At 42.9% G+C, this 27,988-nt stretch overlaps 1 protein-coding gene across 3 annotated transcripts in view; it reads right to left on the bottom strand.

Annotated features, from left to right (window-relative positions):
- SCN11A (sodium voltage-gated channel alpha subunit 11) overlaps positions 1 to 27,988 on the bottom strand; it is a 146,255-nt gene that overhangs the window by 72,552 nt on the left and 45,715 nt on the right. For 2 of the 3 annotated variants that reach the window (XM_070577209.1, XM_070577210.1), the window contains exons 1-3: positions 11,974 to 12,113; positions 4,079 to 4,352; positions 655 to 772 (exon numbers count right to left, since the gene is read on the bottom strand). In XM_070577209.1, the coding sequence (XP_070433310.1) occupies positions 655 to 772; positions 4,079 to 4,345 (385 nt within the window). In that variant the 5' untranslated portion in view covers positions 4,346 to 4,352; positions 11,974 to 12,113. Of the gene's footprint in view, positions 1 to 653; positions 773 to 4,078; positions 4,353 to 11,973; positions 12,119 to 27,988 lie in introns of those variants that run through there. The other variant, XM_008530272.2, reaches the window with a different exon arrangement.

Below are 27,988 nucleotides of genomic sequence, written 5' to 3'. Positions count from 1 at the left end.
AAGTCTTAAGAGCCCGGCAAATCATATAAATGGGTGAAACGGGCTGATGTTGGTCACAGAGAGAGGTGGAGACATGACGAAGCAGAGCTTGCAGGTCCCCTCTAAAAGAGGCAGTGGTTTCTCACCACACAGATTTTTTCCAGGTAGGAATGCAGGCCTGGCCTTGACAGAGGTTCCACTTTTCAAAAGAAGCTGGAAATCTGGATGTTTAACATTAGAGAGCGTTTCCAAAAAGTTTTAAACACTGTGTAGGTCCAACACAACACATTTATCAACTACATACAGTGCACAGGTTGCCAGTTTACATCATTTATTTGGGTCTCAACTTAGATGTTCCTTTCTCCAGGAAGTCATCCTTGATGCCTCCAAAGCACAGTGGTATCTCTCCACACTACCACTTCCAGACTGCCCATCTGACTAAAGAAATTGCCTGCCTTTTGACCCATCTCCTTCTGAAGCCAAAGGATCCCAGAGCGGGGACCACGCCTTGTTGACCCCCAGCACTAACACAGCCCCTGCCGCATAGCAATAGGCACTCAGCCAGTATTAGTTGAAAAAATGAACTGTTTCCACTCAAAAAACACGTGAACATCTTGGGGCTCATGCACTTTCCACATGACCTAGACTTAGTAAAAGATGCAAGAAAAGGATATGAATGGACTGAGATTCTAATGGCTAAGCCTCGGATTGAATTGAAAGGCCCAAAAATGAACAAGGCACGTTTGGCACTGAAGCGGTAGATTGTTCTCTTTTTGTTCAACACCATGAATGTCTGCAAGACAACAAAACACAATATAAATTACATGCAGTGACACAACAATATTTATCATGAGTTCATTTAGAGAAACTTCAGTGGAACCATGATTTGAGGCACGGCTTGGCTTATCATGATACCACAGCTTCTGACTGGAGAGCTGTCATTCTGAGGCCCATGGTATTTTCTGACCAGCCTACAATGACTCTGGAAGCCAACAGATCCCCCCATGTGGCCTGGGTCTCACTCAGAGTCCCAAAATAATTGGTGGGTTTTGGACTGTTCACCCAGTGGAATACTCTGGAGGCTCCAGAAATGGAGAACATAGGCCCTGCAAAAAAAAAAAAAAAAAAATAGAGGTGAAGAGTAACAACTGGGGCAAACAAAACCCTTCATATTGTACCCTACGGTATGTATCCATGGAGATAAGAACTAGAACAGAACTGGAAGACATGGAAGTATTGAACATTCCCATTCAGCAGATTATTTTAAATTATTTTGATTACTAATGAAAACTTTGTAACAAATCTTAGCATAGTCAGGGACCTAGAGAGTCCACATTGTTAGGCCTGAGCGGTTCTACATGAGATAGTCTGCCAGTCAATTCTGATCTTGAGGATCTTTAACAAAAAAGTCACCAAGGTTTTTAGACTTGCTCTGCCATTCCTTCTGTGCATATAAAGGCAAATCTGCCTGTAGTTCTCAACCGGCAGGGGAGGCCCTATAGAACGCATCTGGAAAAGCATGTGGGTGTTTTTGGTTGTCTGTTACAATGAACAGAGGCTCTACTGGCCTTTAGTAGGTAGGTCCAGGGATGCCAAACTCAGGACAGACCTGCCAAATGATGCATTGTCCCACCCAAATTGCACAATTGGGCCCCATTGAAAAATATCAAACCCATGCCCATTTCCTTCTAGCACATCTTCCTGGGCTCTGGGAATGAAGCAGCCCCTGGACAACAACCTATCACTCATAGGCTTCTCACATCAACCCCCAGACCTCCCTCTTTCCATTTAACTGTAACCTGGCTGTCCACTTATGTGTCCCCAAGGCTGTTAGCTACAAAAGCCTTCACAGAACAAGGGTCATCCTGGTCTCACTGTGCCACTGCTCCTTTCAGATTTGTGAAAGCATACTTGACATGTAATTCAGCTTGTTCTCAGACAGGAAAGACAGGCCTTGTCACCCAGGCCCAAGACAGCAGAATGGGTGCTGCCTTGACTGAGGTGCTAGAACTTCAGCCACTGCCAATCATCAATCTTCCTTCATCGAGTTGCTGGAACTTACTTGTCTGCTGGCCATCCGGCTGCAGGGAAAAGTGTGGACTAGGATATTTTCCAATGCCTCCATAACAAAATGAAATGGGCCATAGGATTCTTCAAAGGTATGAGCTCAGGAGCTCAAGAACCACTTTGGGGATTCTGTACCCCTCCTTTGGATAGAAAGACAATTTTAGGGCAGACAGCAAACCTCTTCTTAAGGTGGGTCACCCCAGATTAATAGGTAGCATGATATGGCTCTGCTTCTGTGCCCTTTGATTTTGATATTTTATTAATGCCTCTTATGACTGCTTTAAATATTTTAGCTAATAGTGCATTTAACTACACTTGCCAGGGTTTTAATGACTAAAATGATAGGTACCAGCTCCTCCTGTCTGCTTGCTGACACATCTGCACCCCTTTCCCTACAGCTCTTCAAAATGGAAGCTTCCAAAGAGAAGAAGTGACCCATGACTATAGAAAGACCCATTGGGTTTGAGTCCTAGCTCCACCCCTCACTGGCTGACTTCCCCATCTAGGCTTTTGTTTCCTCATCTATACAGCAGAGTGCTAACGATAGCCACACATACTTCGCATGACTGTTGAGAGTACCAGCCACGTGAGGTCATGGGTGTGCAGAGCTCTAAATGAGTATCATGTCTTCTGATTTAAGGGAGGGTCCAGGCTGAGAAGAGATGGTCCTAGAACATCCACCCAGGCTGGAACAGAGCCTGTCCTCACAGGACTGTCCGCAGCACACCGACCTGCTGCCAGCCTCGTAGGTCTCCTATCCAACTCTGAGGCAGAAGGAGGCCTCCAGCAGTTAACTCACCTCCAACGACTCTGCCTCCAAGAAGCCCCTGGAATTCTGGGGCATAAGGAGAAGGAGAAATATTGGAGTATTTTTACTCCTTCATCTCTCTTCCCTTTTCTTGTCCTTCCCACTCATACCCCATTTTCCTCTATATACACAGTCCCCATTTGGCCTGGTGACCCTAAGTTTGTCCCAATTCAAGGACATACAAACCAGGCAACCTTTCTTTGGAGAGATCAGTTTCTCATGGTTGCCAGCAAAGAATTTCTCAGTGTCCCATATTTTCTAGGACTTCCCCCAAACTCCCCAGCCTCCTTGCTCCCTGACCTCAGTCTGATGAAGTGGGTTTTCTATTCTCTGCTGGATCACAGTGAATTGATGATGTCAAGGTCTTCTGAGCCTTCCCTGAAAGGGAATGGTCTGCAGAGGACTATCCTCATTGCCCCAGGCCTTCAAACAGCCATCAGAGGAGCCCAGAGTTCACACTTCCTCATTCAGGAGCTCCTTTAAGGAACTTTCACTAGAATTTCCCTGCAAGAACTACAACCAGGTAGATGAAATAGCAAACCTCTCACATGTTGGCCTGGGATTTACATATAATATGCATGTGCCTACTTGATTACCTTATTCTTAGACTTCATTTATTGAGCTCATATTATGCATCAAGTGTTGGTCTAGTGCCTTGACCTTTATAAATCTCATTTAATAGCCTAAAAAACCTATTGCCTAAGAGACTTGCAAGATAAACTCTTGTTGCCAAAATGGAGATTTCTGGACAGCAATATTAATCCTTCATATCAGTATAATGCTTTACAGTTTATAAAGTGTTTCCATAGCATGTCTATGCTGTAAAGTAGGGAAAGCAGGCATTATTTCCATTTTACAGATTAGAAAGAAGAGGATTAGTGAAGTGATTTACCCAAAGTCAAAAAGCCAGTCACTTGAAATGGCCTATACTCAACTTTTGTGACTGCTGGTCCAGTCCTCTTTCCTGACACCATTTTATGTTTTCTCTGTTCTCCTTTTAACCTTTCTGCTGCTCCTAGTCCTCATCTTCTTCTCCAAGACATCCATTACAGAGAGAGAACAAGGACTGAAAGGAGTTCTCAGGACTATGAAGGCAATGACAGGGATGATAGCAAAGGAGAAGCATGGGCCCCCTCTGCAAACCCCAAGATCAGTGTTTGAAGATCCTCATAACACTAGTTATAATGGCATGGTTAGAACATCCCAGCCTCCTTATGGAACTACCTTATGATTTTTGTAGAATGGGTCCAAGTCTTCCAGGGGCTTTGCTATCAGCTCTTTGGGAATGTCGCCATAGAGCTTGGGCAACTTCCTGGAGACCTTTAGGTCAAGCTGAGGTCGAGGCTGGGGTTCTGCCGCTGTCTGGTCTTTGGACTTCTTTTTCTCCTTTTGGATGGCAATCCGCTTCTCAATTGCAGCCAGAGAGTCAGAAGTGAAGGGGCGGAAATTCCGTGCACCTGGGAAGATCACCGGGTAGCACAAGTTGTCCATCTTCACCCTTGAAACAGAGAGAAACAGCACATCCTCATAGAGCTCTGGGAGGCAGAAATCACACAGCCTGCCCTGGACTTCCACTCTCCAAAGATGATGTCTTGGGGGTCTACAAGAATTGAGACTGAGGTGAGGGGGCTTGGGAGCTCATTGGCTGTGGAGCAGATCAGAAGAAGTGAGCACCACTGTGGACAGAACAGGAAATTTGGGCATAGATAAGACCAAAGCCAGGCATCATTCCTGGAGGCTCTAAAGATAGGTGGGAAGTTGAGTTCAGGAAAAATGGGCAGAAGAAGTCCAGACTCTAAAATTGAGACCCAAGCATGGAGCAAGATGATAAGACTAAACTAGCTGAACTACTGAAGTGAGGCCTGCAGAGGGTGGACAAATGGCCATAGTGTGAACAGGAGAGGAAGAAATGAGGAGTTAAGTAGGCCGCAGCTATGGTTGCAAAATCAAAACTAAGTGCATAGGTCTTTTCCCACATTTGGTCAGCAAAGCTTTTAAAATGTGATGGAATGGAAACAAAAGAGCCATAAACATAGGCATGAACATTTATACTAATACCTATGATCCCGTGACAGCTCTCTTACTTCTGAGACCCAGACCTGGCAGAAGTGAGACCCTAAGAAAGCAGAAAGGATGTGCCAAAGCTAACAAGGTCACTCCACCATAGGATGATAGCTCTCCCTGGCCCTATCCCTGACAGCCCCTTCTACAAGGATTTTCTCTACATCCCCAGGCTTAAAACTAGACTCTGAGAAAAAGCAGTAGTGTTCAGGTTGAATGACTTTATTCCTGATGTCAGGCCTCCTCTTCCTTTCTTACTTACTAAATGCTGATCTAGGATTCACTCCCAAACCACTCCAGGGAATTACAATGGGGAATCCAACATAGCATTGGGGTTTGTTCATTCAACAACTATGTGCTCAGTGTCTCTTCTAGGCATAGTGGTAGAGAGTAACGGTGAAAAAAACCATAGTCCCTCCTCCTGGTCCTACAGTTATGCTGTCATGGTGTGATGGAGAAGACAGATAAAAGACAGGAGATTTCAATACAGTAAGACAAATGCTACTATAGTGAGAAGTAGAGAGTGCTATGTCTGTGCATAGGATGGGTGTCTAACCAGTTTTGCAGAATCAGGGATAGCCTTCCAAAGCTTTAATGTCTCAGTTGAGACCTGAAGAAGATGTAAGACTTAAACAAGAAAAAAAGGGAACATCAGAGTGTTGCAGGAGAGTAAGCAGCATGTACAGGGACCCTTGGGTGCAAAAGAACATGGTGTCCATCAATGGGTTCTGTGTGCCAGGAACGGAGATTTTGTGGAGTGGAATGGCCAGATAAAGCTTCAATCAGCATTGTGAGAATGTGTGGGGCCCTGTAATCCTTAGTAAAGACCATGGACTTCACCCTGAGGGTAATCTAGAACTTGGGACAGAGGATGAAGGAGATGAGGAGGCTACAATAGGAGAAATGAGCTTGGAAACTATTGCAACAAATCACAACCACTGAGGATGGCCTAACGGAGTGGATGAATTTGAGAGTCATGGGAAGGGAGGAATTTGAGCGAGAGTAAGGAACCAAGCTTCCTGGCTTGGGCAGCTAGGTCAACAATGGTGTTACTCACTCAGAGAGAGAGAGAGCACTAGGGAAGGAAGAAGCTTAGGGGTAATAAATTCAGTTTAAAACACGTGGAGTTGAAGTCGCCTATATGATCTGCAAGTGGAGAGAACCAGAAGGCACTTGAATACAGGGGAGTCACGGCTTATACACGCTAGGCTCTGAAAATAGCACATAAGAAAAAAACATAGTCAAAACTTCTCTTGAAAATCCCTCAAGAAGGCACCATACTGAAGAACATCCCAGCTCATTGGTCAGCAAATTCAATACAGCCAGCCTTTCTTCTAGTGTCAGAACCAGTCACACTTTCCTCAGTTAATCCCAAAACAGAGTAGTTGGATTGTGTTTAAGGGCCATGACAAAGGCAACATGTGTGTCTTTAGACACACTGAAGGAAATGTGATACTCACAATGAGTGAGCCATCTGTCAGCTGAAATGAATATGGAACCTTATCTTCACTGCATTCTGTCCCATCCATTCAGGGTCAAGCTCTTTATGGATGCACCTGGATGAGGGAGTTGATCATACTACTTAAATTCCTCTCTCTCCCCTCCCATCCCTCCATTCCTCTTCCTTTCCATTCCATTCCTCTCTCTTGCTCATAAACATATATAATTGAATTTGTATAAATGAAGTGGGCATATAATGAGACTCTACTATATTTGGCTCTAGAGCTCATGAAAGACATGTAAGACAGGGATGAAGTCTTTTGTACTCAACAGCATATCGATGTTAGTTGATCGTATAAAATGGATGAGCCAAGAAAGACCCTGGATAGCAAAAACTGGACCTTACACTAAGTCACAACAAGGAATCCAGTGTAGGGTTGCTGCCATAACAATAAGACTATTAAAAAAGAAACTGGACATTGATCCTGACATTCTGACTCTGGGGATATTTTGCCTGGGTTCTTTTTTCTCTCATTTTTTTGAGGAAGATTAGCCCTGAGCTAACATCTCCTGCCAATCCTCCTCTTTTTGCTGAGGAAGACTGGCCCTGAGCTAACATCCGTGTCCATCTTCCTCTACTTTTTTCTATGTGCGACGCCTACCACAGCATGGCTTGTCAGACAGTGCCATGTCCGCACCCATGATCCAAATCGAGAACCCTGGGCCACTGAAACAGAACGTGCGAACTTAACCACTGCGCCAGCCCCTTTATTCTCTTTTTTTGATGAGGAAGATCGTCCCTGAGCTAACATCTGTGCCAATCATCCTCTATTTTGTAGGTGGGATGCTGTCACAGCATGGCTTGATGAGCAGGGCACAGGTCCATGCCTGGGATCCAAACCCACAAACCCCAGACCACAGAAACAGAGAGCAAACTTCACTACCATGCCACAGGGCCAGCCCCTTGCCTGGGTTCTTGAGGAAAAGAAATTTGATAGAAATAAATAACACAAATAAAACTGACAACCCTTGAAACTGCACATGTTAAAATTAGTTATAGATGATGAAATAACTAAATGTTACCTTAAAGGAAACATTGAAAACTGCAAAAATTGACCCAGAAAAAAGAGGATTTTATAAAAATTATCATCTCAAATCTGACAAAATAAAATCACATGCAGTAAATTTTTCTTATTAACTGAAAAAAATTGACGGAAGAATCAAATATTTTTAATAAAAGTAGACTCAGGAAAATTGGACTATGGAAATAGATGCTGCACAGGCAAAGTTTAATTAAATTAAAAATCAATATGGCACATACTATAATTGGTAAAATTTGGAATGATTCAAATCTTCTTATGCCAAAAATACTTAATTCTGAAAATTTTCTTTACAGAAAATAGATTGCATTGCATGGAAAATTGGTTGAAGAATTAAATTGGCTAAGTGCAATTATGTGCCAAGCCTTACTAATAATCAAGTATGAAGTATACAATAATCAAATTTTTCAGACCCTAAATGACTCTTTACAAAAAAATTATTTGAGTATATGCTCTCAAACAATGAAAAAAGAATCCAAAAAATGGAGGATGATGGAATCCAAGACAGAGTGCTTCGAACCCAACAGTGCAATAAAAAAATTCCAGGGTGACTTCAAGCCACTTCAACTGGCTTAAAAAGCAATTGATCCAACTAGAATTAGAAGTCAGAGAGTCCTGAGAAAAACCCTTCAAGAATAAAGTAAATTCCCTGTAACAAAGAATATGATTAAGAGACTGGTTTCTTAACAGGTAAAAAAGAAAGGTAGTTAGAAGTGCCATCAAAACAAATTGTTCTTCAGAAAGTCATGTTTTACATATGAAGCCAACTAAATGGTTTGGGCAGCTTTCAGAATATAAGAATAGGAAGAAAAGAGAGTCCACTTGATCTTGACACTTAGAACATTCTCCTTCATGCGGCAGATCAGGGACATCAGAGTCCACCTCCTTCTCTATGGGTCCAAATATGGTTTTAGAAACTAGTAGCTACAAAATCAGTATATCATGAAAGTTATATGTTAGTTTTCAATTTTAACAATCATCCTATAGATAAAGCAAAATTAATTACAACTACAGAATAGAATTTAACTATTATAAAATTTTATTGCAAGGTGAAGTTGGAGAGAAAAGATGAAGAGAATCTCAGAGACACCAATTTCCTCATCATAAATACTTGGAGAATCAAGACATTCGATGGAAGGTTGATGGATCAAGCAGTAAGAGTATAAGTCTCTCTCTTAAAATTATGCAGGTAATCAAGAGCAAACCAAATGAAAAATATATGTAACAAAAACTGGAAGAATCATGGGCAAGGCAGAAAGATTATCGTCAGTAAGCTAAATTCCTCATCTTGCATAGGGACAATTCAATAACTTCCACTTAACCTTGATAAATCAAGAAATAGAAGTATAACAGAAATATTTTAAGTTAGTGAGACAAGGACCAGAAGACTGAAAAACTGAAATGGGTAAAAGTGGGACTCAGGATACAGGTGAAGGGGGAGATATTTTATTTTTCATGTTATATTCTTCCCAACAGTTTTTCCTTCCGAGCTATTTGAATTATGTGCATGTATGTGTAACTTTTACAGGACTGCAAATTTCAAGGGCTCAAAACATTCTCTGATTCAAAATAGAAAGTCAAAATATCAGGTACAATGATAAGCTCTAAATCTCCCCAAATCACAAAGGAAGCAAACATAATCTCAACTTGCAGTCCTAACCCAGGAGGCCAGTGACGTGTGAATTATGATTTGATGTAGGAACTCACAGAGACTGGGAGGCTCACGAGGAGGCTCGGCAAGACCTCCGGAGGTGATGGGCTAGACTTGCAAGGGAAGTGGGTAGCTGCCTGTCAGAGAGGCCTCTGCACTGCTCCTCAGAGGCCAGGCCTGGGCGGCAGGCTCGCAGGCCCACTCCCACTGAATAGACAGAAAAAAACACTCACCTAGGCCTCACTTCCCTGAGCAGAGCCTCTAAATTCCTCAGGAATTCACTCACAGTTAAGATTAGGTAGCTCCAAGCCTTACTTCAAATCTATAAGCTTTATAGAGGTATTTAGATCTGAGCTCCAATCATTTGTTCATTCATGTGGTGGGTGCTGGGATTGCAAAGTGATATAAAACTCGGTCCCAGTCCTCAAGGGTCTTACAACGGTGTGGGGATTCAGGTAAGTCAAGGAGGGAGGATGAAACCACACAATGAGTATGGCTACACTGGGGGGAAGCATTGGGTGCTGTGGGAACCCAGAGGAGGATGGGTTGTGAAGAAGCGGAAGCCGTTGAGCTGGGAGGAAAGAAGGAGGTGTACACATGTGTGAAAGCACTGAGGGTAGCAAAGGGCTTTCGTTTACTATTTGTGACTTTATCCGTAAATATAAAAGTGACATAACCTTACTGTGCTGGACATCTTCAGTTTGTCTTCCAGATCTCTCCCCTTCCTTCTCCATCCTGCTCAGTGCCCCAGAAGCTGATCCAGGTGGATTCCTCAGTGGAGTCCCTTGAACTCTGGTTTATGGCTGGGTTTGGCCAATGGGAGGCACCAGCAAGTGACCCAGAGAACGGTGGAGAGTGAGGTCAGGGTTACCTTCCCCAACTCTCTCCCTCACGGCGGCCATAGCCCACAGCTCCTTTCAGGTGGCCCATCCACACAACTCTCTCTCTGGCTCTGCAGCCCTCCCCTCCCCATGCCCCTTCAGATATGGGGTGTAACGGCACCCGTACTTTCACCATACCTGAGAACCGTGCCTTCACATATTTCTGTCACTGAACTCTGCCCATACCTTTGTAAAATGTCCCTTTAATAAAATATTTTCAAAATGTCCAGTTTGAATGTACGATTTGTTTCCTGACAGGGCCCTGGATGATAGAATCATCCATTAGATAAACTTTAGAAAACAAGAAAAGGAAAAGATCATCAACAAACCAAAGCCACTTAACACATGCAAGTTTTAACATTTTGGTTTATTTCTTTTCTGTAGTCTTTCCGTGCAATTATTTACATAGCTGTCATTGTCATGCATATGCAATTTTACCTCGTGAACTCTTCAATTAACTCGATATCACAAACCTTTTCACAATGATAGATATCATTTAATGGCATCTACCCTGTTCCAGGTAAAATTTTGAGTGTGTTAACGTACATTGTATCTCATTTAATCCTCAGAACAATCTCATGAAATAAATATTATCCTCGGGCGATTTCTGAAAGGAAATGTTCATCTGGAATTAAGGTGAATTACTTGTGGCCTTCTTTTAAGAGGTAGAGGTTTTAACTTTACATCTTCCTTGACTAATGTTTCTCTCCAGGTGGGAGCCAAACTTGACAACCTGACCCTCACATTCTACCCTAACCAGTAGGGGAAGTCATTGAGGAAGTCGCAAAAGGTTTGCAACTGCATGCCCAGGACACTTTGGGATCGATCTGGTCCGCACAACCTGAAATGCCAAAGGTCCACACTGAGGTTAATAAGAGCTATGAGCTATGGGCTAAGCACTGTGTCAAATGCTTTAACTGGATTATCTCTCATAATTTCCCAAGAAACCTACAAGTTGGGTATTATTATATCATCCACATTTTACAGAAGAAAACATTAAGGCTTACAGAAATGGAGACGCTTGCCTATGATCACATTAGTAAGTGTTAGAGAATTGCAATCACAAGCAATCACTACCATGCAATTCCACCTACCTGCCTAGTTCTTCATACTTAAAGCTAAGACATCCCAAAGAAGCAAGAGAAGGGAGTCAGGAGGAGAAAGCCACACAGCTTCCAGCTGCACTGGGCTGGGTTAATGGCACCCTTACTGTGTGTGACGTACTTCCCAGGACATCAGCCTCACTGCAACCTCCATATTCATGTCACTCCCACAGGCATTGCACCGGTTCCACCATGACACCCTCCTACTCACCCAACCCAGACACCTCAATGGTAGATGTACCCTACAGGATGTCCCTTCGTCTATTTCGGGTGGAGGTCTGAGTAACAAGTTCTTAACTTTAGTGACACATAAGCCATGTTCATTAATGTGGGTTACAAAAAAATAATATCCCCTTCCTCCTTCGTAGATCCCATAAGAAAATCAGCAAGCAAATGAACATGAACAGGCTTTAACACAATTTGATCTCAATCCAAAGCCAACCCCAAGATTAGTCAGCTAAGTTTTCAGAAGAAAAAAATAGTGTACATGAATTTCCAAGTGAGTTAATTGGCCACGGAGAATTCAGAAAATATTTGGAGGATTTGCACCATAGCCTCAAATGGAAACAAAACTCGAGCACATCTTTTTTAGAAAAGTCTAGTTCCTGACACAAAGTCCACAATTGCAAGCTTCTACCAGGCCAGACAGCCATCTCCTGTCCCCATTCCCTCTCAGAGCATCTGAAAGGAGGAGAACCACCTGATGGACCCCATCTCCTGAGCCATGTATTTTTTACCCGGTCTCTGCTTCTGATTTTAGAAGGAAATGGTTATAAAAGGCCTGTACTCCATCTTGATGTAAAAAACAGATGAAGTTGCATAGAAACATGTCTAGCCTTGAAAGGACTGAAGAACAGGGCTGCCCTCAGCCCAGAGGACTTACCTGCCTCTGCTAAGGCGACTCCAGACAGCAGCCCCGGTGGTACGTCTCGAAGCTCTCCACAGAGCAAGTCTCTCGCAGAGTCGAGCTCCTGCTTCTGGTCGTCAGAGTCTTTCTGGGAGGGGTGACTCGGAAGCTGGGTGGAGAACTTGGAGGAAAGCAAATGGGAAGAGAGCCAAAGTGATTTTAAAGAATCGTGTAGGAAACCCTGTAACTGGAGAAGCGACTGAGATGGTACTTACATTTATACTTTGGAAGCATCTGCCTTTAATCAGTGCTTAATCTAACTCTGCAGAAAGCATCATTAATAAAGAAACAGGTTGTTTTTTTTCTTTGGCCTCATCCAAGTGGGTGAGAGAATAAGAAAAGTCTATCTGAAAAGCCAGGCTGTGCTTCTGCATCCCACTTAGCCTGCAGGCTGCCTGACCCAGGGCTCTAGGGTCTCCCCCGCAGGACCTACCAAGACCCACAATGTGAAACTGTTCACAAGGCACCGTTCAGCTCCTCTTCCCTTCTCTTGTCTTGTGCCATCAAGACTGGGAGTTCAGACCTAGGAAAACACACATTTGCTTACGTAGCTGTCATAAGGGACACCAGGAAGACCCCTTGGCCACCAAAGCAACTCTACAATGGACCTGTCACCAAAGCCAAAACTCCCCCACATAAGCTTCTATTTTGTTAATTCTTGGGGAAAATTTAATTCTCTCTCTAAATCTCACACCATAAGCTATTTTCAGCCATTGTCACTTTTCAGAGGCTAGCTGACAGCCAACTGAGATAAAGGAGACAAGATAGGTGTTTACAAGGAGGTAGGAAGTAGGTGTTTAAAGGAGTGTTGGATTGGAATCACAGGCAGATTTCCGTCCTGCCAGAGGGGCACTGAATACTAGTCAAAAGAACAAGGCATCAGTCCCAGCTCCACCACTATAAGATGCGTGATACTGGATGGATCACTCAATTTCTGTGAGCCTGATTTTCTCCCTATAAAATGGGATAATTCTTTCAAACCTCCTTAGCCTTAAGAACCAAATGTGATAATAGCTGTAAAAACACTTCACAAATATTAGATATAAGTATCTGTTAATTTTTAAGAGGGAAGAGGCTTGGCTGCTTTTGTCCCCTGCTAACTCAACACCTGGATCCTGCAGGGAGGAAAGAAATCACAGACATGGGATTAGTACCAGGCCTGGCACAGTGTATATGACCTGACTTTTTAAAGCAGTGATCATAAATTCTAAACCCTTGTCTGATTTCAGGGTGATTCTCAGAATAAGAGAAGACCAAAGAATAGGAGAAGTACTTAGAGTTAATAAGCATTTTTTACGTGGATAAAAACATGTGTGCATTTGGAGAGGAAAGGAGGCTTCTAAATCCATTATCTTAAAAGGCCCTGGCCTTTTTAAATATAAACTTTTTGGAAATATTATTTTCCTAAGCTATTAAGTCGTATTCAGACTTCCCACTCTGAAGTTTCAGAGAATCTTTCTAGCTCCATCTTCAAGGTAAATGCAAATGATTCCAAATGTAAGGACTTAAGTGACAAAGAGTAATACACAAACACAAGGCACCCGAACAGTATGAGGTTTGCCATCAGGACTTTCCCAGACTCACTTCTCCTGTGGAGAACTTAGAGAAGGCAAATATGCATTTGAAAGATGGAGCAGAGCACTCGTGCTGAGTCCTCATAAGAAGAGGCTGTCAACCTCAGAGAACAGTCAGAATGCCCCCACATTTGCATCCCTGGAGCTATATAGCATTGTTAGCTCCCTCAGGTGCTAGAAAGCAGCAAGGCTCTGTCAGTCTGTCCTGCCATCTGATAAGCTGGTCAGCTTCAGCATCAGTGGCCAAGTAAGGTGCATTAGCTTTAGCAGTAGCCATGCCTTCCATCTGTTTTAACAAAGATAACATTGAACGTCCACTATCGCAGAGCACCTGGAAATATCAAAACAAGACCTGAGCCCTTGAGGAGCACACAGACTGTTGTATGAGTAAGAAAGGTATACAGAGAACTATAGAATAAGAAAGAGAGCATCTGCAAGCAAGATGCAAACAGAGGACTTCACAGCATGGAGCCGGGAGCAACTCATCTGGGGAAGGTTTCCAAGAAGAGGTGGGATTTGAGCTGAGGCTCAGAGGATGAGTAAGAACTCAACACACAGAGAAAGTAGGGATGGGCTTTCCAGGAAAAGCACAGGCAAGAACACATAGGCCTGGAAGGACAGGGCATGTGTAGAGAATCTCAAATGGTTCCATGAGGATGGAGTACCGACGGGGGGAGGTGCATAAAAGAAGAGGAGTCTAAGATGAAGGGATGCTTTACATGGCCTTGTACACCACTTGAATACCACTGAGTCTGAACTTGAACTTGTATTGAGTCACAGGCATGGCACTGGCATTGTCTTAAGCTTTTGATTATTTTGTGTATAACTACCAAGTCTTCTGTTTCCCTAATGTGCACCACTGCTGCTATCTCACTGACAATAAGACATCCATGCAAATAAACAGATGTTAATGGGTAATGCTGAGGGTGTGGTGTATGCCACAGCAGAAGGTATGAGCAGCCAAAGTGAACAGAACATTTTGTGGGAAGACTTGGAGTGAGCAAACCAGGGAAGAATGGCTGTAACTGATTCTGGGGACGCAGCTCTGAGGAAGCACAGAATCCATTTCCTAGGAAGCACTTGCCTTCAGCATTCTACAGGAGAGTCTTAGGTAGATCCTTATAGAAAATGTGCCTGCTGAAGACACAGTTTCATGATCTTGTTCACTGCTATGGCCCCAAGTTTACAACAGTTGATCTCATTTAATAGATTCTTGATAATTATTTATGAATGAATAAAAGAACTGCTAACCTCCTCTAAGTCCTTTATGAAACCTAACACTGGCTCCTCAATCCTATATGTCTGCTTCTGCGAAGGAAGCCCTGGCAGGTCCTCCTTTGTTCTTCACTCTCATCTTTCATTTCCAGCCAGCCTCACCTAGTACAAGCCCTTTTCGCCCCTTCCCTGGATTGTCACAATGGCTTTCCCAATAAACAGTCTGCCCAAGCCCCTTCCTGGTAGACTGCCCCAAGTACTGACCAGTCCTGCCCAGCCACATACTACTCTTCTCTGTCCTCTGCCTTGCCCAGGCTCTGAGCCCACTCTGAGTATTGCTAAGCTGCCCTCCTTTTGCCTTTTTTTTTTTTTTGCTACTTTTGCTAATCCCTCAATCTCTTGATTACTGCTGCCATAAAGCCTTTCGTGACCATGCCATCCCTCTGCAAGCTCCCTCTGTGTGATTAATCATCAATATTCCAATAGCACAGTACACTGTATACTTTTATCATCAGTTCTACATCATTTCAAAATTATTTTAGATATTACCATTGTGTTTTGGTTTGGGCTCCTCCAAAAGCATTAGACAAACACTTTAGTGCAGGTGTTTATTTGGGAAGTGATCACAGGAGACAGGAATGAGGGAGAGAGGAATGGAAGGCTAAGAAGGAAGAGAAGCCAATAAAGGGTGTGCACTTGAGAAGATTACTGATATGGCCAACAGGGCTCAGCCTCTTGGGGGAGGCTCTGAGGAACCATGTAGAATGTATTTGAGAATAAGGAGACTGGGCATTTATCCTCTGGCGCATATCCCCACAGAGACACTATGGTAACCAGCCTCCAAGATGGCCCCAATGATCCTTATCTCTGATATTCTCATCCTTGTGTAGTCCCATCCCAAACTGAACAAGTATAACCAACATGATATTGCAGAAGTGATAAAGTGTAATTTCTGAGTCTCAGTCATAAAAGGCAATGTGGTTTCTTCCTTGCTCTCTTGGATTGCCACTGGAGGAAGCTAGCCACCATGCTGTGAGGACCCTCAATCAGCCCTCTGGAAATTCCAAGTGGGGAGTAACTGAAGCCTCTTGCTAATAGCCAGCACCAACTTATCAGCTATGTGAGTAAGCCATCTTGGAAGCAGATCCTTCAATCTCAGTTAGGGGTTGACTTCCCTCCCACCTCCAAATCTCTGGGCTATGCTTGTTCATGGGCTGAGACAGCTCCCATGGCTTTGGAGAAAGCACTGAAATAGTTAAGCCAAGAGGGGCAAGGCAGACCCTTTAGTTGGGATGCTGTTAGTATGCAGGAACTGTCCACCATGGCTTTGGCTGAAATCAGACATAGGTTAAGGGAATGTGGGAAGTGTACCAAAAGCATCTCTATACTTGGAAACTTCCTAAAAGATAGTTCCTGTGTATTCTTCTTTCCCGTCCACAGGTTTGCCAGAGGGTTGCTCATACATGTAGGTTGTGAGCAAAGGCTTCAATGCCCAGCCCATGGTGTCTCCTGCAAGACAACAGTGAAAATTGCTCCATCCTCTAACTTCCACAGTTCATTCCTTGTACCTATATTTAGCACTTAGTGCACTCTGCTTCCATTTTCTGATATGTATTATTGAGAATTATTTTAATTGCAAGTAACAAATTCCTAACCCTAGCATATAGTATAAGCAAAAAAAGAGACTTCATTGTCAGGGAATAGGGGCGTCATACAAAATCCAAGGGAAGGGAGGCTGCTGACGCTCATGAAATAGAACCAAAGACTGAAGACCTGCAGAACATTCAGGAAGTTTTGTCTCTCCTCATCTCTTGTTTCTATCACTATTTCACAGTTCCTCTGCTCTCCTTTCTTACTGTACACTGGCTCTCTCTGGTCCTCGTCAACCTGACAGAAAATGGCCACTCTTAACCACTGTGTTTATATGTGGATCCCTTTCATTCTCAGATACAAAATTCCTGGGGAAGGAGCTTAGTGACTCCACCTGGCTCAGGGCTCTGATTCTGAAGCAATCAACAGAGGTGAGGGAGCTGGAGGTCAGGCAGATCCCACTGCTAACCTGAGGATGGATCTAGGAGGAGCAATTCCTAAAGAACTCTCCAATAGAGATAGCACCAACATCACGCCGTTTTAAGGATAAATGAGGCAATATGTATGAACTTCCCTTTGTATACTCTTAAATGTTATACAAAGATACAATTTATTGTTATTTGGGAACTAGTATAGTATACAGGGAAAACAGACACACACACACACACATATACACACACACATGAATTAGAATCAAAGACCTGGCCTTGAATCCCACCTTATTCTGCCACCTAATAGATGTGTGATCACTTTTTAAAATTTCTCTGAGCCCTGGTTTCTTCATCCAAAAATGGCACTCGTAACACCTATTATACAATGTATTCATGAGATTTAAATGATTAAGGGATAACACTTTGTAAACTAAAGTATGAACTAAAATAAATGTATGTGGTTGTGGTAAGAGTTAGCATGTACATATGTGGCCTCCCACTAGGTACCATGTCCCTGCCCCACACATGCATACAATTACACACATACTCCTAATTCTTTATACCCACCCCAGCCCCTACACATTTAAGCTCCAATAAGTAGTAGCTACAGTGGATTGCTGACTTATTTGTGCAGAAAGGAGGGAGGAAGAGGTGGAGGGAGGGAGGGAGGGAACAAGGCAGGCAGATAGGCATGCTGCCAACCTGAGGCTGGGATAGGTGGCCAAGTCTATATGGAAGCCTAGTGAAGGGACTGGCTGGAAGTCAAAATGGATATAATTAACTTAAGACTCACAATAAACTTGTAGCCACGCATAATAGGTTTCAAATGTTTTCTCAATTTACCCTGGCTTCATTCTTCTCTGTTTGTCTTCGTTAGGGTGGAAGGGAAGGGGAAAAGGAAAGGCAAAGTCTTAAAGGAGCAGCCCCACTAAGCTTGTGAAAGAAAGAAATGGGTCCAGGCTTTGAACAAAAACTCAGTGGCCTGCCATGACATCAGATATCCGTGGGAGGCCACTCCTCAGAGAACACAGAGGAAGGGAGATGAGCTGTAGCGACAAGAAGAAACACATCTGACCTGACTGTGAAGCTGCCTTCCCCAACCCGCCATCTAGTGCCCCCGCCACCCCGCTCCTCATCCCTTAGAGGTTGAAGGTGGTCCAGGGGCTGCAATGTCCCCTGAAGAAAAGCCCCAGTTGTTTGGTCATTTCAGCTTTCTTTCTTCATTTCAGCTTTCTTTCTCTGCTTTTTCCTGACGAGGCAGAAAGTGGATGTTGGTATTTCTGGAACAAATTTGAAGGCTTCTGGAAATGAATTCGCAATGTGCACAGAAGAGAGACAATGTCTGTTAAGTGAGGTTCAAGTTCCGAAAGAGAACGACTGGGTGTCACAGGAGAAATCAGAAGACCTTCCTCCTCAGTTCGCCACTGAGGAGGCCTTGGGTTAACTGGCCATGCCCAAACCTAAACCTGATGAGGCTCAGTTCTCTCTCCAAAATCTTGAGCACAAAATCTCCCTGGCTACCTCCTTATAAGGTGGCCCAGCCAAAACCCCAGGTGTGCTTGACCCTGTGGCCATCTGTCAGCACTAAAAGAACATGTCGTTTTATTTGCAGCACAGCTGTTGGCTGCTGTTCTTCTGCTGTTGCCTGTTTCCACTCCTGCTGCCCCTCACTTCTGGCCCTGGGGCTCTCTCTCGGCCTTCCTCAACCCCACTGGACCCTCCGTTCTTCCTATTCACCTCAGTTTCCTACCACCTTTCCTCTCTGGAAGGAGGCAAATTTCTTTTCATGCCTTGAGCATAACAGTTTCAAAGATGCTCCCCTCTCTGTTTTTACATGCATGCCCCTGGGGACGTACCCTCCATCTCAAGCAATTTATCAGAGTATTTCTTTCAAATAAATAATATGCTCTTCTCAAAAGAAATTTTAATAAAGAGCATGTCTCCACCTCACTGGGTTGCCATAATTTGGAATTAAAGGTAATATTGTCTTATTTTGTTTGCTGTCAGTTTTACACTTAATTTAAGAAATTAAAATGGATACCGGAAGTCTTAGTTAATTTTTTTTGAGGCCTCATTTTTAAGACATTTTAGTCAAGAGACACATTGAAATCAGCATATGTGAACAGGTTTCTAGATGCAGAGGTCCCTTTGCAGCTTCTCCCTCCTCAGCTCACTCTCCAGGATTATGTGTGTCCTGGCCAGTGCAGCCTAATCATGCCTCAGCTCCTTGGAAAGCCAGTGAGACCTCTCCTCCACAGCACCCAGCATGGTGCTTCCTTCTGGGAAAGGGTCAACACAGTGGGCTGTGGGCACACCCTGACCATGGGACCTTCAATGTCGGTCCAGAGCCCTAGAACCTTGCTTGAGAGGAGGAGCCTGCATGGGTGCTCCCTTAGCCCCTGTGAAGGCTCACGTTTCCCTACTTCCCCATCCTTGGGCCCATCCCCCACCATCAGGGCACCCAACAGGCCTCAAGGTAGGGGGGTGAGGTGCTACCAGGGCCCCTGTGGGGGGCCCAGGGTCTCAAAGCCTCAGTGACTCAAAGCCATCATCCCTGCTGCCCAAGTTCTGTTATTACCACCCCAGCCTCAAATCCAGAAACACAAGTGTCTGACGAGGGTCCCTAAGAACCCAGGTGTGCATTCACACTCACTCATACACTCATAGTTATACACATACACATACACACACATAGCCCAGCAGAATAGAGATGTGAAAGTAAATAGAGGCAGAAAACCTAAAACTTCATCAGAACCACTATCTGATTTCCCCTGTAAGGTTGTGGTCCCCACACCCCAAAAACCATGGAGTCAAGAAAGGGAGGCTCAGGGCAGCCCCAGAGGCCTAGTGGTTAAGTTTGGCACATTCAGCTTCAGTGGCCTGGGTTCAGTTCTGGGGCATGGACCTACTCCACTTGTCTATCAGTGGACATGCTGTGGCAGCGGCTCACGTATAAAATAGAGAAAGATTGGCAATAGATGTTAGCTCAGGGCGAATCTTCCTCAGGAAAAAAAAAAGAAAGGGAGGCTCACAGGCCAGAAGATCCAAAAGAGGAGACAAACCAGCAAGCAGGCAGACAGAGGGCCCCCCTAATTGGCACTGGCCTGGTTAAGGCTCACCTCCCTAACCTCACCTCACCTGCTGTCACGCCAGATCGAGATACATGCCCAAATCCACACCTGTGTTCCTGCCAGGCCCCAGCATAGGCTGTCCTCTCCTCTACTTGCTTCCCAAATCCACACCGACATTCAGAACTCAGTTAAGTCCTCTCCTCCAGGGAGCTTTGCTCACAGCAAGGTCTTACTTTGCTGACACTGACAAATACTGTCCCCTTCTTCCTCCTCTGACCATTTCATGTTGAATGAGACTCATCACTCCAGTTTGGTTGAAAGCTGGTCCAGGGCAAAGACTGTATCCTCTTCCCTTGCACCTCTCAGCACCCTGCCTGGAGTTCATGCCCATAAATTAACATTCAAGTTCCCTACTAAATGAGTGAAGGAAGCTAGACGGGAGATGGCTCAGCTGCTTCCAGAAAGACACTTGTGCTTCAAAGCTCAAGGAAAGCAGGAGGAGGGTGGGAGAAAGGGAGGGAGGGAGGGAGGGAAAGCGCTCACTAAAAGCTTATGGAATACACAGAAGAGCTGAGCATCACAACAAAGACTCATTTAAAAGGGCAAAGGAAACACTAGATGGCTGTTAATGGTGAACTGAACATGATAAATTATTACTTAAATCACTTGGTTTCAATCCTTGTTGTTACGCACAGTTAATTGGAGGGAACAAAATGCTGGGCCTGCCTGAATGGGGGTGGGAGGCGTGAGCAGCCTCAGGCTTGTAGCTTGTCCAGGACCACAAAGTCATCATGTGGGGATGACAAGCATGGGGCCAACCTCGCATCCCTCAGTGGCCAGCTCCCATTACCTACACTCTGGTCACCCTCAGCTAGACCCTAAGGCAGAGAGAATCAGAGGGGAGGGCTGAGTGGTGGGAGGTCACCTAATGATCCCCCAGGCTCTGAACACCAACTTTGCCCCTGGTGGGGCCCATTTAGATGTCTCTCACCCTAAAGAAAGCCAGATGGCCTCAATGGCAGATTTAATCTCTGTTCAAAAACTTGGATTTTGACTGTCTTTTTTTCTTATGTTTCTGTTCGTTCACTATATATATCCTGAGTTCCTACTAAATTGTAAAGCACTTAGCGGGGGAGGAGGTCAAAGGAGAAGCAGAAATGAGCAAGACACAGCTTCTGCTTCACTCAGTTGGGAGGACAGATCCAAGCATATTGAACTCATTGTGGGCTGCAGAGGAAAAAAAATCTTTCTAACACTTAATTTAAGACAAAGAATCTGTTGGAGTCTGGGATTCTATTAATAATCCTGTGGCCAAAGGGAGAAGAGGAAGGCAAAGTGAGCATGATAATACCATCAGCAAAGAAAGAACTTTAGAAACATATAGAATTTCTATAGACTACAATTTCACAAGTAATGTTTATATGATGATTAATTAGCAAGGCTTGGAGAGTTATAGTTACATGATATGGGAGAAAACATTAAAATACTAAGTCCACATATCTACAAGATGGTTTAACAAGCACTTTCAAAAGACATTTTTGTGATTAAAGAAATAGAAAAAGAGGGTTATAAGAGATAACACAGGTGTAAGTTTGAAGACCACGTCCCTTTTCCTAAACACACATTTAAATTTATATTTAATCTTATGTTTAAAGACTATTCTCAACGTTCAGTTTTATCACAAGAAAGTTTTTAACTGTTATACTCCTTTCAATGAAGCTTTTGTGTAAGCAAATGTAATCTCAAGAGAAAAAGCTTTTTCACAAGGCTGTTAATTAGACTCACAGGCTCTCCTTGCAGTCGGGAGTCAGTACTAAAAAGGAATAAATAAATAAATAAATAAATAAATAAATGTGTGTGTGTGTGTGTGTGTGTGTATATATATATCTGATATATATACACATATATATATCATAATTAAAATGGTAACAAAGAAAAGAATATGGGGTAATGATTTTTATATTAGAAAATGTGGAACTTAAGACCCTGGAGCAACATTTCCATCAGTATGGAGAGTTAGATACCTTGCATAATTTTTGCAATTGAAACAACTAAAATACTGGATAAAATATTATAAGATGAAAAATTAAAACACATAAAAAGTCCTGAGGACTCTACAGATAAAGGGAAAACAGAAACTCTTGGACAGAAGAGAGTGTTGGGACTAGCTTTTACCTAAAGGATCTCTGCCAAGCCTTGGAGACCTTATGCTTCTGTCTGGATGGCTGCACAATGCATGGGGCAGAACAGAAAGCATGGGGCCCATCTAAAGTGGGATATTTAAGAGGGGTCCACTGTGTAAAACTGGAGCATCGAAGGGCTTACACCCACAATGTAAGGTGAACAAAAAATAAAACCTGCCTCTAGGAGGCTGGCAGAAGCAAACCAAATCTTTTCTGGAGAAATTCCACTCTGATCCAGGCCTCAGGCAACACCCACAACAAGGTTTTAAGAAAACTTAGCAGTTCACAATAAAAATCACAAACATACCAGAAAATAGGTCACTGTGAGTGAGAACCAGTCAAAGCAATAGACAACATAAAGATTTTAGGTACTAGAATTATCAGTCAGAAAATTTAAGAACTAATAGAAAACCTTAAAAAGATGAAGAGACAAGAGACTATAACAAACGATCTTATCAAATTTTAAAATGAAACAAACAGAATTCCAGAAATTCAAATATTTAGCAACTTCAGTTAGAAATGTAATACACAAGTAAAACAGCAAATTGGACACATATGAAGAGAAAATTTTAAAACTAGAAGATAAATATAAGGAAATTAGACCAAAGCACAGCACAGAGACACAAAATGATGCAAAATAAGTAAGAGACATGGAGGATAGAGTAAGGCCTTATTTATGTCTAATTAAGCTTCCAAAAGGAAATAATAGGGAGAAGGAGGAAAAGATAACATTCAAAGTATATTTCAGTAATGGAGAAATTCCCAGAATTGTTAGAGAAACATCAATCTTATTCCAAGAAGCTCAATAAATCCCAAGAAAGATTAAAAAAAAATTTAAATCAAAAAAATCTCAGAACATCAAAAGCAACTAGATTCTGAAAGTGGCCATGGGGAAAAGATGGATCATGTACCAATGAGTGGCAATTTAATTGATGGCTGACACCTCAACAGTAATAAAGGAATCTAGAAAGGAACAGAATAAAATGTCCGATGTACTGAGAGAAAAAATGTCAACCTAAAATTCTATGTTGATAAAACTATCTTTCAAGAACAACAGAGAAATATAGATGATTTCAAACAAAAACTAAGAAAAGGTTATCAACAAAAGATCCTCACTAAAGAAAATGCTAAAAAGTATACCTCAAGCCAAAGAAAAATCTTCCCAGATGGAAAGTCCAAGACACATGAAAGGATGGCGAGTAAAAATATGTTAATATGTGGGTAAAGCCAAGCAAATACTGACTTTGAAATTAATAATAATAACACTAACAATGATAATAATGCCTAATTTGAGGAATGAAAAGGTAGGCTAAAAATGAAGAACTGGGTAACAGAGAGAGGAATTAAAACATTCTCAGGTCCTTGTATTGTCTAATTCAGCAGGATGAAAATGTTGATTAACTTTAAACTAGTGCAGGCATGTTAAAATAACTTGCTAAGAAATAGACATAGAGTATATAACGTCCAAACAAGTTGAGAAGAAAATTATAAGAAAAAGAAAAAAAGGTAAGAATAGAGATTGTTGGACATTATGCAAAGTGAAATAAGCTAGTCACAAAAAGACAAATACCGTATGATTCCACTCATATGAGGTAGCTAAAGTAGTGAATTCAGAGACAGAAAGAAGAATGATGGTTGCTGGGGGCTGAAGGCGAGGGGAGAATAAGGAGCTGTTTAATGGATATAGAGTTTCAGTTTTGCAAGACAGTAAGAGTTCTGGAGATTGGTCTCACAACCATGTGAATGTACTTAATACTATTGAACTGTACACTTAAAAATGGTTGATGGTAAATTTTATATTATATGTATTTCATCACAATTTTTTAAAAAGAAAAAAATGAGGGGGCCAGCTCCGTGGCCAAGTGGTTAAAGTTCCGCATGCTCTGCTTTGGCAGCCTGGGTTTGCAGATTCAGCTCCTGAGCGTGGACCTACTCCACTCATCAGCCATGCTGTGGAGGCATCCCACATACGAAATAGAGGAAGACTGGTGCAGACGTTAGCTCAGGGAGAATCTTCCTCAAGCAAAAAAAGAAAAAGAGGAAGATTGGTAAGGGATGTTAGCTCGGGGTGAATCTTCTTCACAAAAAAAACAACAACAAGGATTGTTTAAAAAATGGAAGGTGCAGTATAAAAAGAAAACTTAGTAAGATAGTAGAAATATATCTTGGTATATCGGTTATCACTATAAAGGTGAATAGACTGAACTCTCCAGTTTCAAACAGTGTTGTCATGTTAGATTCAAAATAAAAAACCCAGTTACATGCTTGTCATGAGACACAATTAAAACTTAAGAGGGGCCGGCCGGGTGATGCAGCAGTTAAGTGTGCACGTTCTGCCTCGGTGGCCCAGGGTTCGCCGGTTTGGATCCTGAGTGCTGACACGGCACCACTTGGTAAGCTGTGCTGTGGCAGGCATCCCACATATAAAGTAGAGGAAGATGGGCACGGATGTTAGCTCAGGGCCAGTCTTCCTCAGCAAAAAGAGGAGGATTGGCAGGAAATCCAATAGGCTCAGGGCTAATCTTCTTCAAAATAAATAAATAAATAATAATAATAAAAAAAAAACTTAAGAAAACAGAAATACTGAAAGTCAAACAATAGAAATACATATACTGTCATAAACTAAGTTTCCACATTTATGAGCATTGTTTCTCAGTTTTTACACACTCAAAATATCAACTCACACCTCACATAAGACATTTTTGAATGCAGGGGCCCTTACTGAAGACCTGGGGAGATGGTGGCAGGGGCTTACGTTCTAGAAATACAAACCATTTCGAATAAAAGGTTGCACAATCCTGATCTTAAAATCTTTGGTCACCCACCCTAAAGCTGGCCTCATGCGACCTCCCTGACTTCTTCCTTCTCCCTTCCCCTGTCTCTCTCTTGCTTGCAACCAGGATCTGTGATTCTTCCTGCTCCTCGTGCGAGCAGTTCGGCTTTCTCCAATCCCTCTACCCAAACTCAGAGGAGCTGGGAGGTGGGTTACCTTCCTGGGAAGGTAGCGATTTGTCATTACACGTAGAAATAATTTAATATCTGATACTGCTTTGAGTGTGATCATTCAAGAACAGTGGTTCCTGACCAGGAATGAGAAGAAAACACTCTGAAAAGCCTCTTTTCAGACCCCCTTAATCAGACGTCCTATAGTGGATTTGGATCTATGTGCATCTCTGTTAAACAAAAGAAAAAACATTAAATAAATTATCGTTGCTGAGTACATGATGATTACTCAACAAACAAAAAAGAGTGGGTTTTTGTTCCACTCTGAATTTCCACCAGCCTAGTCCAGCTCTCATAGTTTGTCTAAATGTTGCCATGGTTTCTTCTCTGGCCGGCCTGCTTTCCATTCCTCCTCCCTCTTTATCCGCCTCGCACACGCCGCTTCTGAGACCAGAACGACTCCGAAGGCCTGGAGCGCTCCCCATTAGCTATTGAATAAGAGTTACATAACCTGCAACAAGTGGCTTAAACTCTCTGTGCCTCAGTTTCCTCATCTGTAAATTACGGAAAATAATAATTTACATGAGGTCATCAGGTTGAAATGAGAATGAAGAGTTAATATTTGAAAGGCATTTAGAACATTGCCTGAGACATCGTAAGTGCTCAACAAATGGGAGGCATTACCACCGTTAGTGTTATTTTTTGTTGTCTTCTCTGGGTCACAATCTCTGCCTTGCAGATAAAGCTGCACAATATGACCCGTCCCTTTCTAGACTCAATTCTCACTGCAACCCAAATTGTATCATCTCCATTGCCGCTAAACAGGCCTAGGAGTCCCCATTTCTACACTTTTGCTCATTCTGTAACTTCTACCTGGAATGCAGGCTTTTTCTCTATATATACTGATTAATAGGCAGATGGGCCATTTTTTCAAAGGTGTAACTCAAGTGTTACCATCTCTCCAGGCTTTCCTCTTCTTGCTATCACTCTATACCAAATCTGTATCACTTCTCGCCAGGAATATTTGAATAGTCAAACCACCCTCAGCTTCTCCCCACCAACATCACCATCCTTGATGCTTCCAGAAAATTCTTTTCTCCTTAGAAAAACATTCATTGATTGCCTGTGATGTGCCAAGCTCTGTTAGAACCTTCTACAATATTTCATGACTTATCACAGCCACCCACATAAAGCAGGTATTGCCATCCCTATTTTAGAGCAAAAAAAACCTGATACTCAGTGCCAAGGTCACAGAGCTGGTGGTGGAGGGGCCAGGATTTTAAACCAGGTCAGATAATCCTCCAGCACCCACACTTCTTCCATGAGAGTTGCCTCTGTGCCACATTTGCAATTTTTGCCAGTTCTGCCTACCACCTGTATGACTATCAACTTACTATTTTTATTTAAATCAATTTTTAGCCTTAAATATATTCTTCTAAAAAATCTGTATGTTACTATTACCCATTAAAAACTAATAACACTTGCCATAAATAGAAAGTAATCCTAAAAAAATAATACAGTGAAGAAAACATGATGTGATTAGACTTGAAATACAATAGGCAATGCTAGAGACAAGCCCCCTATCGTGGCTCACAGGCCCAGCAATGTCTAGACCTGCCCCTCTAGCCTTGTGTCCCTTCATTCTTCCCCTTGCCCTTTCCACTCTGGCCACAACAGCTTTCTTTCTTTTTTTTTTTAAGGAAGATTAGCCAATCCTCCTCTCTTTTGCTGAGGAAGACTGGCCCTGAGCTAACATCCATGCCCATCTTCCTCTACTCTATATGTGGGATGCCTACCACAGCATGGCTTGACAAGCGGTGTGTAGGTCTGCACCTGGGATCCGAACCGGCAAACCCCAGGCAGCTGAAGCAGAACATGCGAACTTAACTGCTGTACCACCAGGCCGGACCCCACAACAGCTTTCTTTCTGTCCTTAGTCCTTGCCATGCCACCTACAGCCACAGGGTATTTGCATGTGCTGTTCCCTTGCTCAAAATCCTTTTCCTCACCTTCTTAGCTTTCTTAAACTCTTTCCAGCCCTTCAAATATCAGTGTAAGTTATTTCCTTGGGAAAACCTTCTCAGATCTCCCTGATTTGGCCAAATCCTCCCACTCTCAGTCCTCAGAGCACTGCTGGTCTTTCCTTAGCACTTATCCCAGTGGCAGTTTTCCACTTGTCTATGGGATCAATTAACATCTGTCTCTCTCTCCAGATTATGTAAATTCCACCAGGCCTATGACCACTCCTGGTTTTGTTCACCATTGAATTTCCAGAATCAAGCATGGTGTCTGATACATTGTAGGTATTTAATAGTATTTGCTGAATGAATAAGCGAATGGATGATTCCCAGAGTTTTGAGATATAAAGTAGTAAAGCCCTACAATCCCTTGTGGGTGTAACTTTTCTCTTCCCTCTCCACTTCTGTATTCCAGTTTGATCATGAGGCATGGGAGTCACTGCAGGCTTCACCGGTGAGGCCAGAACTGCTTTCTGGGGCCACTGAGGCACAGCAGGGCATGCTGCTCACAGGACTTGAGAGCAGAGCTTTCTGAACCTTCTGAGTCCTCCAGATACTGCCATTTCCATTTCCACATCCATTCTCCGCAGACCCGTGCCATGTCATTCACATGAGACCATGACAGACAGGGACTTCAATGTGTAAAAACAAACACATAACTCATAAAATTTAAAGTGGACTTCCATGAAGCTTTTAAACTTTACCCTTCATAAAACACGTCTCTGCCAAATCTGCATAGCATTTCTCTGAAATCTCTTCTGACTTTGTTTCCCCATCTCCACTGCAATTTATAACCCACACTCTCATCCTCTGGCATCTGGACCGTTACAACAGACCCTTCCAGCCCTTGTCTTCTCTAATTGATTCACTACACAGTTAAAAACTCATATATGGGCAGGTTTCCTCTTCGCTGGGAAAACTGAGTCCCCCAATTCCCTACGAAATCTAGACTTCCCCAGCAAACAT

The sequence above is a fragment of the Equus przewalskii genome, chromosome 15, assembly GCF_037783145.1.
Source record: "Equus przewalskii isolate Varuska chromosome 15, EquPr2, whole genome shotgun sequence".
Lineage (NCBI taxonomy): Eukaryota > Metazoa > Chordata > Mammalia > Perissodactyla > Equidae > Equus > Equus przewalskii.
Note: the sequence above shows the minus strand (reverse complement) of the source record. Positions and strands in the feature narration are given on the sequence as shown.